We start from the raw sequence: 12,374 nt of genomic DNA on the forward strand, positions 1-12,374 counted from the left end.
TCAAAATCTACAAAGTAACTAGTAACTAAATATTTCAAATAAATGTAGTGGAGTGTTTGGATCTGAGATGTAGTGGAGTAGAAGTAAAAGCATTGGAGATTGGAAATACTCAAATTCCTAAGAATTGTACTTAAGTACAGTATAGTTAAGTAAACTATATGGTAGTTAAGTTGGTTACTTTCCACCACTGACGATACCCTGCCTCCACCCCCTAGATGTTGCAGCCCCAGTTCAAGCCTCACAGTATTCAACAGGTGTTGCTGAGGCTGTTCCAGGTGAGTGGGTATTATATTATATATGAGTCTTTCTATGTTCTATGCACTTAGTGTAATTACTTACTCGCCGTTGACCCATTTAGGACTGAGGCCGACTCTAAAAAGAAAAATCCTTTTTCATGTCAAGGACCCCAGAATTACTTGTATTTGGCCGCGGACCCCCATCTGAAAATATGTTTTTCCAGAAGCAAAACGTTGAGTTAAAACGTTCGCTCGGAAAGAACGTATATTCAAAGATTTGCGCCACATTTCAACGATTTTTCATGAGCTTGTAGATCTGCTATTTTTTTAAAGCATATTAAAGTATAACATAATGCTTTAACCCATTCTGAACGGGCACCCATTTTGGTGTCGGCATCATGTTATGCTTTAGCTATTTAAAAATAGCAGATCTACAAGCTCATATCGCACCACCGAGTGGCGCGATACGAGCTTGTAGGTCTGCTATTTTTGAAAAATCGAAGAACGACTGACATTTTTAGAATCTGATCTCAGGTCAGAATGGGTTAATCAGACCAGTGTGTGTCCAGTGGAAACCTCGTATGAATCTGATCTCAGGTCAGAATGGGTTAAACACCAAAAGGGGTTCCCGTCCTGAATGGGTGGCTGAAGGGAAGAGAGGAGATAATCTTCATTGGTGTGATCCACCTCATTTCCTTTAAAAAAAAAAGAATGTTTTACGGACATGCTTTTCTATTATAATGTCACAGTGGTTCTGCATGAAGATGTTCTTTCTAAAACCTCCCGGCTTAGCTCAGGGGAATTCCCCCTGGACAGGAATACCGGTAATCAATTATTTAACCTTTGTAGGGTAACATGAAGAATTTAGGACTCTATTATGGGCAGGACGATCCATTAGGACTGTGATAAAGGTCAGGCTATGACGTGTACTATAACAGAGTTATAGAGGTAGTTCACGTCCACTGTGACACTTTCACATTTCCCACTGGTATTGTTGTATAATTCTTAAAACGAAGTTGGCATTGGATTTCCAACTGGCGTTGTTGGCATCACCGAGAGTGACAGATGGAAAGGTGGGAGAGTAGCGTAGCTCAGGCTATCATGGAGTTATAGACATCCTCTATATGACATTTTCACATTTTCTTCTAAAGGGAATTTGGCACTGCATTCGCCGGCAGATATTGTTTCATTCTTGAAGGGAAGTTGGCACTGCATTCATTCACTCATTCATTCCCCGCTGGTACATTGTTTCATTACTGAGACAGACAGGAGGACAGGTGAGAGAGGGCTGGGAAGCGAGGTGCACAGAGTTGGCACCATTCACCAGTAGTATAGCACCAGGAAGGAAGAGGCACATTTTGAGTCTGGAAGGGTCAAAGTCATCGTCACTCTCTAACTCAGTGGTTCACAAACATTTCAGGTCGAGACCCAAAAGAGAGATCAGATGTTTTCCTGGGAGGCAAGCTAGTGAAAATAGCAGATTTACAAGTGCACAATGAACGGTTCGTTTCCTGCCAGCGTTGCGAGCTTGTACAGTAGATAAGCAATTTTTCACTTAAAGGGACACTTCACCCTTTTTGCAAAAACATATATGTTAATGACGTTTAGAAGCTTTAGAACACTTTCCTGGGGGTCTTTATGTGTGTAATATGTGGTTTTAGATATTTTAGATTGTAGCAGTGAGCACAGTGTCTCTGATGGACATGGACACTGGTCTCACTACCTTCCTGGACTACAATTCCCATAATTATTTGGTGCACTGCTCCTCCTTGTGAATAGGTGGAGGGCTGTCTTACTAAGACAACATGTAGTCCATTTTTTTGCAAAAAGGGTGAAGTGTCCCTTTAAATATTTCACTAATTAAAATAAATTATATATATATATTTATGGTATTTCTTACATTTGTTTATTTTAAAATGATTATATATTGTTATTAAAAAAAATGAAATTGAATTAATAAAATGGGATTTTGACTTGAGTCGTGACCCATAAAAATGTATGCCGTGACCCACAAATGGGTCACGGCTCACTGTTTGGTTCGATCTTATCTGTTAAGAATCTAACAGATAAGATGGAAACTATAGCCTTTGCATAACACCCATGTGACGTCCCTGCTCTCGTTTTTGTCCCAAGGTGATTCCGGGCCGGTCGCCCTACGGGTCGTGGGATCCGGGCCGCTGTCTGCGCTGTGCCGTGGTGGGGAACTCCGGCAACCTCCGCGGAGCCGGATACGGACCGACGATAGACGGACACAACTATATCATGAGGTGTGACGTGGTGGTGTGAACTTATAGATAGATGTACTGGTGTGGAGGGATGGAGAGAGAGAGAGAGGTGTGACATGGTAGTGTGAACTTATAGATCAGGGGTCCTCAACTAGAAATGATGAAGGTCCACAAATATTTTTTTGAATAAGACAGAGGTCCGGTCCCATGCGCGGCGTCCATCGGAGAGCGGGGCTCTATGCCCATTTAGTATGGTCAAGCCAAGCTTATACAAATCAGATCCCCTTCCACCCAACTAATAATGGGGTGCAGAGTGCAGGCCCGGAGTGGAACTCCAAATCAGGCCGGGAGTTATACGCCCTGGCAGGCCACACTGTGCGCGCGTAGCGCGCGCCAGAATTTTGGGGGCCCTTGGGGGACATTTTGGGGGCCTTTGCAGCAATTTCACATGAGAAATGTACCATCTGATGTTATTTATATTATTAACTTAAAAAAAAAAAAAAGGTTATTATTATTATTTTTTGGGTGGTCCGCAAAGAGGTGGTCCGCGGTCCGGTCGCGGACCGCGGTCCGCCAGTTGAATACCCCTGTTATAGATAGATGTACTGGTGTGGAGGGATGGAGAGAGAGAGAGAGAGAGAGAGAGAGAGAGAGGTGTGACATGGTAGTGTGAACTTATAGATAGATGTACTGGTGTGGAGGGATGAAGAGAGAGAGAGAGAGAGAGGTGTGAAGTGGCGAAGGAAGCAGGGAAAGAGGACGGTTGAAACTCAAGTGTAGTGGAGGCAGGAATGGTGGATGTGCAGGAATGGTTAATAGTGATAGAGAAGTGATGAGCAAGCCCCCCTCTATTGCAAAGAGAGACAATGGTTCTCAACATATGGGTTGGGACCCACGTGATTTTTTTTTTGGGGGGGGGGGGTCCCCAGATGACAGTGAAGTGACAATTTAACATAAAAAAAAGAAAGAAAAGAAAAAAGACCATTAACACTTTGACCGGCAGGATTCAGAGCGTTTTTCACCATCCTTTGAAAAACCATAGAATATTCTGCGTCGCTCCGTTCAAATGACGCGCACGGATGTGCTGGAATAAGAAATGACCCTAATCCTGATCCGCAACGATCGGTTTGAAAGCTACAGGCTCTGGTGTAGAACGAGGAAATGTATGTGCCCTGATTTAAAATACCATGACCCTCCCTCTGAATGAAAATAAAAATCCAGCACTCTCCCCACGTGATGAAACAATCAATCACCCTCCCCTAAAATAACGTGACATTTACCTCAGTAAAATTATGCCTAAAACTCTAATCTTTATTCCTAACCAGTAGTGTTTTCCCATAAAGTCGAGAACCACTGCTGTAAGAGACGGATTGAAAACGCATTGAAACTGTGAATGGGGAGATACAATAGCAGAGGACAGATGCACGTTGAATGGGGAGATACAAAATGTCTGTGATTCCCTGCACTTGTGTAGAGCAGGCAGCTTCTTTAGGTCTGGCCAGTTCTACAGTTCATCCAAGTCCATATAGGGGGGGGGGGGGGGGGGGGGGGCTCATGCACACTTCCAGAACGCCTGTTTACAGTAACTGCAGTCTTCACTAGACGACGTTAGTGGGATTGCCCAAACTTCATTGCAAAAAGGATTTTACAACATAAAAGACATCAAGGAAGCAATGCTAAAACTAAGAAAAGTGGCTGATTAACAACCAATCATATGATCATATAGCTTTATTTATAAAAGGATGAAACACAGAAAAGCTTGCTAGTTTATTTCTATCGTTGTCCTTTGAGTGCAAAGGCTTGTGTAAACTAAGTACCAGGAATAGGAGGGGGTAGAAGAGAGTAAGGTCACATTCTCACCAGAGAGCTTTGCTGCGATTAAAACGAATCCTGCTGTGCATTTTCAGAAAGTGCGCTTCGTTTGGCAGGTGTGAAGGCTCATTCTAATCCTAATGCGCAGCAAAGAACCGCATTTTACTCCGCCCAAAAACGGGGGTTTCACTTCGCTTCCAATCGCACATGACTACGATTCGGTGCAGGTGTGAATGCAATCCGCAGTAAATAAAGGAAATGAAGCAAACAATGTGGCGGGTGAGGAGCTGAACACAGTTGGAGACGGAGAAAGCATATTTTACGCAGCACAAAGATGTCCCGTTACCGTGGATAGACGTGGTCGAATGAGGAGACTGAAGCCCTGATCGAAATGAGGACGAGTACATTAATCAATTGCTTAAGAAAACACATAAAAACACTGCAGTGTAGCCTATTATAGCCTACAGAATATTCTGTCTGTCTGTCTGTGCGTGCCGTAAACATGGAGTGCTGTCACTGTGTGGGGACTGTCTGGGGAGTTATATCAGTGCGCTCATAGCGCTGTGCCTCCATGCCCAAAAGAACAGTGTGTGGCGGCTGCGTGCGTAGAGAGAGAGAGAAAGAGAGAGAGAGGGGGGGGGGTCCCAGACGGAACGACACATGCACGTTATGAGTGTAATTTTATCACCATAGATTTCACTGTGTAGGCTAGTTTATGAATGGAACACCGAACACATTGATAAAGGTCCCCCCTGCTGCGTTTCCAATTGCTGCGAATGACAGTGTGAAGGCAAACCGCAGCCAATTAAATATGCAAGAATCCCAAATTCCCCGCCCATACGCATCCGAGTCTACCGAAGTATTAGGTGAGAATGTGACCTAAGAGACATAGATGAAAATAAAATCAACGATAAATAGACTCGTACAATTAAAAAAAAAATTGAACCCTATGGTACTGCATGGACTCTAGGGGCTGCTAGTGCTAGCAGGGTTTTTTTTGTCTTTAAATCTTGTATATTTTGTTTATAAGTGTATCGATGTAGTGATATCGCACCATACATAATAGGCCCAATCATTATTTGATATAGTTAATCTGCTGGGTCACTGGGAACAAACATCGGTCATTCATCTACTGTAACTAAGTGGGGAATAGTGTTGCTTCCCATGGCAGATCTTGTCACTGGTCATATCCTCTGCAAAAAAAGTTAGGTCTGAAGTCCCGTGTCATTAGCAAACTGAGCTGTACTGTGTCGCAGTCTTGTGCCCTTGCAGACTTGACATCAGTCAGCGCCACAGCACGGCACACCGAAGTCCGCAAGGGCCAAGTCCGCTAGTATCTGGAGTGTTGACATTTGGATTCAGTAACAGATGAGAGGAGAGGGAAAAGGGAAGCATAAATTACATTTGACAGGGGCCAGTGATTGTGTACAGCAGGGGAGCTACTTTTAAAATGGCCAGCTCAACATGATCTACCCACACCGGGAAAAAGGAAAAAAAAAACCTGAGGGAGGTTTGGAAGAGCTGCTGGATACCGCACGGCTCATTGAACAGGTTTGTGAGAAAAAAAAACGTTTTGTAAAATGTAGGAGTTTAGGAGACCACCAAGGGGAGGAAATTTAAATGTCCTATTTGTTGATAAAATGTATCAATGATCTTATCTTGTGCTATATTTTAAAGATTTCATTTTGGGGGCTTTTTTGATAGGCCTTTATTGATAGGATAGTGGAAATGGGGAGAGATGACATGCAGCAAATGCCGTAGGGATCGGGACCAGGGGGGCAGTCAGACAGATATTTTGTGAAGCCACTAAGGAAATCTGGACATCCTGAAAGTTCATATAATGGCCTGTTGTGGGTTGGCCTGGGTTGTGGACCCAGAAAAACCCATAGCTCCATAGAAGTCCATGTATTTGGGCCCAACTTCACCTATAGTCCTGCAACAAACAGTCAAAAAGTGCTTTAGTTTTCGAGATACCCCTACCGGAGTTAGGACCAAACACAACATAGTTTTTCCTCATCTCTAAGGCCTCCCATACATGAAATGGATTCTTGTATAAAAATATTTTACTGCAAAAGTGGTGAAATTGTTATTTAAAGTTATACACCTCAAACTAAAAATAAAGCCTGTCCGTCTGGTGGTTGAGGCACTTAAAGGCATGTAGATTCACAATGGAAGTTCTGAGAGGTTCAAAACTTGGCATACTTGAAGCCAGAACATACCTCTACATTCTAGAAAAGACTGAATGTCAATATCTGAATGTCAATATGAGATATAGTCATTTGAACACATACTTACAGTAGGCGGAATTGTACATCTATGTAGATGTCTTCTCTACTTTGAAGTGACTCTGGAATGGATTGTCATAGCAACACATATGATGGCTTGTAGGAAAGGTGAGGTTCTACTGAATCCAGCAATACCAATTGTGTAAATGTAGCTTGCATAATCGTGGAGTTATGCCACAAAACATATATGGTGTCCCAAACGGGGGGAAATAAAACTAATGAAATCTACAGTATCACATTAGTTTTATTTTTTCTTCACTTATCAAGGGTGGGAAAACATAAACAAATCACTTGAGTAGAAGTCCCTAAAATGTATGAAATGTCTCAAACTTGAGAAATTAGAAATTGTGAAGAAATAGATGCCGCTTCAATAGAGAAATATGCAAGCCTACAGTGGAACTACTAAGTTCTAACAATTATTATGTTGCAGCACATGACCTGGATGTTAAATAATAATAATATAATATCTCAAACTTATATAGCGCTTTTCTGAGTACCCAAAGACGCTTTACATGGGGGGGCTTTACAGAGGTAACAACAAAGTAAAAACAACTTTAATAGAAAAAGGAAAAATAACACTAAAAGCTAAAGAACATTAAAAGACAGTGAAAAGGGTTAGCTAGGGAAGGCAATATTGAAGAGGTGGGTTTTGAGGGTGGATTTGAAGGTTTGAAGGGTAGGGGCATCTCTGAGTGCCTTAGGGAGGGCATTCCACAGGGTTGGGGCAGCAAAGGCGAAAGCCTGTTCCCTCATCAAGCTCAAATCTCAATATTATCCTCATAAATATAAATAATCAAGTTATTAATTTCTGTTATTTGAGTTATTTGGTTACAGTCAATTTATACTACAGTATTTGGCTCCACCTATGTGCATCTTATGTGATCTTATAATGTGAAGTGTATCGGAAATCGGGGCCGATCATGACATTTTTAAATGATCAGAGCAGGAGCACAAAAATGTGATTGGGACATCCCTAGTATCAATATGATATCCATATCATGATATTAGACTGTATATTGTCCGTGATTTGGGATATTGTACTATTGTGATATTGGAGGAGTTGCATAAAAATATAATTTTCAGATGGGGAAAAATCGGTATCAGCAGATACTCAAAATTAAAATGATCTTACTAAATGTTGCTCAACAGAGAGATGATGATGTTCATAAAACCGTGGCTCTATATACAGACAATATGCTGCAGTAATGAGCAAGTTGCAAATGTTGAGTGAGAGCATGCCTGCAGCAGTCTCATCAAGAAGACTGAATAGGGTTGATACAACATTGTTTAACATACAAAGAGATTTGTGTGAAGGCCAGTACAAGACCAGAACATCTGACAGCCATTATGGCTGGTACTGGTATGTGTACCAGAGACTTAAGGTTCTTCATGCAGCATCAGAAAGGTTGATGAAGTTGTACATCATCTGCTCCTCTCGTACCCAGATCTCTTTGTGTATGATGACAAATATACAATATACAGTATAATACCGGTAATATGCAGAGGCGGCAGTGCCTCAGGGATAGAGTGGCCAATAGAGCGGTTGGATGGAGAACCGTGAGGTTCGCAAGACAAATTTCAGTGTGAACTAACAATATACCGGTAGTACTGTATCATACCATATTCTCAGTTCGATCCAGGGCTCCCCCAGAGTTAGACTCTGAACCCCTAATTGATCCCGATGTGCAGGTCGGTGTCTTGTATGGTTTCCTCTGCCATCGGTGTGTGACTGAATGTGTGAATGTAATGCACAATCTATGTAAAGTGCTTTGGATAAAAGCTCTATATACTGTAAATGCACCAATTTCCATTTACGGTATATAAACTCCTTGACTGTTATGATGACATACTGAAGACACTAACTCTGAGGAAGAAGATGATATTGTCTAAATACAAACCCTGGAAACATACAGCATTATAATTTGTAGAACATGGAAAGTCTGATGTTGCATGCTCTAAAAGTGTGCCCATGGGAAATGGGCACAATGAGAGAAGATGCAAATCTCCAAGAAAATCCAGAACTACTACATAGACCTGCAGATATATCGATGAAGAAAACCATGGACCAGTGTCTTCAGTATGTCATAACTCTTATTTATTGAAAGTGATGACTTGTCATCACTTTCATTTATTTAAAGAAAGATGTTAACTACTTCAGTGAGATTAATAAAAGCTTTGACATAGATACTGGTCTGCTGTTCTAATTCTTTGTTTTATAGCTGCTATATTTCGTTTAGATATTTAGTGTTTTAGGTAGCATTTATGATATTTGTCATCATATGCAAAGAGATCTGGGTACGAGAGCAGCCGATGTACAACTTCATCAATCTTTCTGATGCTGCATGTGAAGGCCCTGTCTCTGGTACTCTGACCAGTGACCATGTGAAGGCCCTGTCTCTGGTACTCTGACCAGTGACCATGTGAAGGCCCTGTCTCTGGTACTCTGACCAGTGACCATGTGAAGGCCCTGTCTCTGGTACTCTGACCAGTGACCATGTGAAGGCCCTGTCTCTGGTACTCTGACCAGTGACCATGTGAAGGCCCTGTCTCTGGTACTCTGACCAGTGACCATGTGAAGGCCCTGTCTCTGGTACTCTGACCAGTGACCATCATAGGCGGAGCTTGAAGTTGACGCTGGGGGGTGCAACTGCTTGGCCAACGACATTTTCTTAACCTTTATTTTATTATTTTAGCGTTTTTACAATGCCCTAACCCCTAAAAATGAGTTATTTAGGTAGTACAGCAGCTCACACACATGCACTACAGCCGTACAGCGAGTCATCATATCATGATAAGAGAGATGATTACAAACTACAGTCAGAAGCCAGAAGATATTAAAGTTAAAAAAAAAAAAAAAAAGAACCCCCCCAAGCTCCGCCCATGGTGACCATGTGAAGGCCCTGTCTCTGGTACTCTGACCAGTGACCATGTGAAGGCCCTGTCTCTGGTACTCTGACCAGTGACCATGTGAAGGCCCTGTCTCTGGTACTCTGACCACTGACCATGTGAAGGCCCTGTCTCTGGTACTCTGACCAGTAGTCCTGGTTTTGTCTATGAACTGATTGCACAAGACCGCAAGGACTTTTTTGTGCTATCCCTTTTGGACTGATTGTATGACTGTACTCTGTTGCTGTTTTTACATTTATGTCTAATAAACTTTTAAATCCATCAATCAATCAATCAATTGTGCTGGCCTTCCCACAAATGAAACAATATATTTGTATGTTAAACAGTGTTGTATCCTATTCAACAATGTTGTACCCTATTCAGTCTTCTTGACGAGACGGCATGCTCTCACTCTGGTCTTACTGGAGTAGTTTTCTCAACATGATACAGTATATGATGAGGAGAGGAGAGTATATTGAATTTGGGTTTGCCAGGGTTTTATGAACATCATCTCTCTGTTGAACAACAGTTAGTATGTGTTGAAGGTCTTCTGCCGTGGGCTTTATACATTATGGGTCTTGTTTCGTGCCTTTTTCCAACTGTTTAGCAAAGATGATACAAAGATTTGGATCCAATATTCCATTTTGGTAAAATTTTAAAGACACACTTCAGAATTTGTACAGTATCTATGTTGTGCATTGCGCGCACTATTTTTAGGCTATAGTATATGTGCAGTAACCATATTACAAGTGATACTAATTAAGTCTATTTTCCATTCTGGTGAAATAGTGTCAGGGCAGGGTTCTGCTATTGTCAGTGTAGACTACTGGACAGGCAGTAGGCTCTGTTACACTAAAGAGAACTAAATGCTAGGTCACTCTCCACTCCAGTCAGCTAAATAGCTACTTGATTTGACAAGGTTCATCTCATCTTTTCACATTCCAAAATATGTGAAATTATTTTACCTGTCATTTTATGAAGAAAGCCACATACTGTAGGCAATAAGATGCAAGTGGAGCCAAATACTGTAGTATAACTTGACTGTAACCAAATAACTCAAATAACAGAAATGAATAACTTGATTATTTATATTTATGGGGATAATATTGAGATTTGAGCTTGATGAGGGAACATCCAGGTCATGTGCTGCAACATAATAATAGTTAGTAGTTCCAATCTAGGCTTGCATATTTCTCTATTGAAGCGGCATCTATTTGTTCACAATTTCTCATTTCTCAAGTTTGAGACATTTCATACATTTTAGGGACTTCTACTCAAGTGATTTGTTTATGTTTTCCCACCCTTGATAAGTGAAGAAAAAATTAAACTAATTTGATACTGTAGATTTCATTAGTTTTATTTCCCCCCGTTTGGGACACCATATATGTTTTGTGGCATAACTCCACGATTATGCAAGCTACATTTACACAATTGGTATTGCTGGATTCAGTAGAACCTCACCTTTCCTACAAGCCATCATATGTGTTGCTATGACAATCCATTCCAGAGTCACTTCAAAGTAGAGAAGACATCTACATAGATGTACAATTCCGCCTACTGTAAGTATGTGTTCAAATGACTATATCTCATATTGACATTCAGATATTGACATTCAGTCTTTTCTAGAATGTAGAGGTATGTTCTGGCTTCAAGTATGCCAAGTTTTGAACCTCTCAGAGCTTCCATTGTGAATCTACATGCCTTTAAGTGCCTCAACCACCAGACGGACAGGCTTTATTTTTAGTTTGAGGTGTATAACTTTAAATAACAATTTCACCACTTTTGCAGTAAAATATTTTTATACAAGAATCCATTTCATGTATGGGAGGCCTTAGAGATGAGGAAAAACTATGTTGTGTTTGGTCCTAACTCCGGTAGGGGTATGCCGACTTCTGGGGGCCATTGTCGCAGTACTACTAGACTGTATTACCTTAATAAACATGGTCATGAATACTTTCTTCTTCCAGTCACTATAGTTTAATGTCTCATTTCTCATGTCATAATATTCTTTTTGGAAAATTATGGTCCCATTTATTTAAAAAATGACCATAAAGTCACGTATGTTCTGAGGGGCGTGGCTACCGTTACAGTCTATGATCAGGAGCCACCCCCCGTTCGAGTCAAAATAAAAACCAACTAAGAAGAAGGGGGGGAAGTCCCGCCTCGTTGTCTGGGTCAGGCAATGGGCCAGCTGGGCCCAAACGGATCTAGAAAGATGGCGACTTACAATACAAGGACTGACTGACTTCATTTTACGTCCATTATCAGACCCGGCGAACGCTTTGTCCATATTTTGTTACAGTCTATGATCGGGACTCGCTTTTTATGCTACGTTGATAAATTGAATACATGGGACCACAATGGAAACAAACGACTTTTTTGTGTTGTCCTTTTAGCCTTAATGTCTGACTGTACCACTAATAAAGTATTCAATCAATCAATCAAGCTCCTGGGAAGCAGGAGACAGCACTCAGACGGTGGTTCTGGCAGTCACACTATTTGTACATTTATGGAGTGGTTTTGCCTGCGGTTGAGATACGGGAACGGATCTGAATAGATACGGGAACGGATCTGAATAGATACGGGAACGGATCTGAATAGATACGGGAACGGATCTGAATAGATACGGGAACGGATCTGAATAGATACGGGAACGGATCTGAATAGATACGGGAACGGATCTGAATAGATACGGGAACGGATCTGAATAGATACGGGAACGGATCTGAATGCGGTGCCATACCGTAATGTGCACGTGCGTGTGTTGAGGAGACCGACAACCAGTAATGGAATGGAAACCCCTGTGGACCGGGACCTGTTAGGGCTGCTGTATTGGGGAGTTTTATGTATTGTGTGGCTTAGTGGCTACTAGTACGATTTATTCCATCCACGACTCACAGGAGAGTGTGGCCGATGGATGCCTTTGGCAC

General features: G+C 41.6%; 2 protein-coding genes across 2 annotated transcripts in view; one reads left to right on the top strand and one right to left on the bottom strand.

Moving 5' to 3' along the window:
• Positions 1 to 12,374, bottom strand: part of aars1 (alanyl-tRNA synthetase 1) — a gene marked incomplete at its 5' end in the record, with an annotated part of 69,379 nt that overhangs the window by 14,240 nt on the left and 42,765 nt on the right. The gene's annotated exons all lie outside the window — the stretch shown is intronic.
• st3gal2 (ST3 beta-galactoside alpha-2,3-sialyltransferase 2) overlaps positions 1 to 12,374 on the top strand; it is a gene marked incomplete at its 5' end in the record, with an annotated part of 30,882 nt that overhangs the window by 8,116 nt on the left and 10,392 nt on the right. The window contains 2 exons of the mRNA XM_083764086.1: positions 216 to 275; positions 2,370 to 2,503. Coding sequence (XP_083620212.1) covers positions 216 to 275; positions 2,370 to 2,503 — 194 coding nt within the window. The remainder of the gene's footprint in view (positions 1 to 215; positions 276 to 2,369; positions 2,504 to 12,374) is intronic.

The sequence above is a fragment of the Protomyctophum parallelum genome (genome assembly GCF_964188405.1).
Source record: "Protomyctophum parallelum genome assembly, chromosome: 4".
NCBI lineage: Eukaryota > Metazoa > Chordata > Actinopteri > Myctophiformes > Myctophidae > Protomyctophum > Protomyctophum parallelum.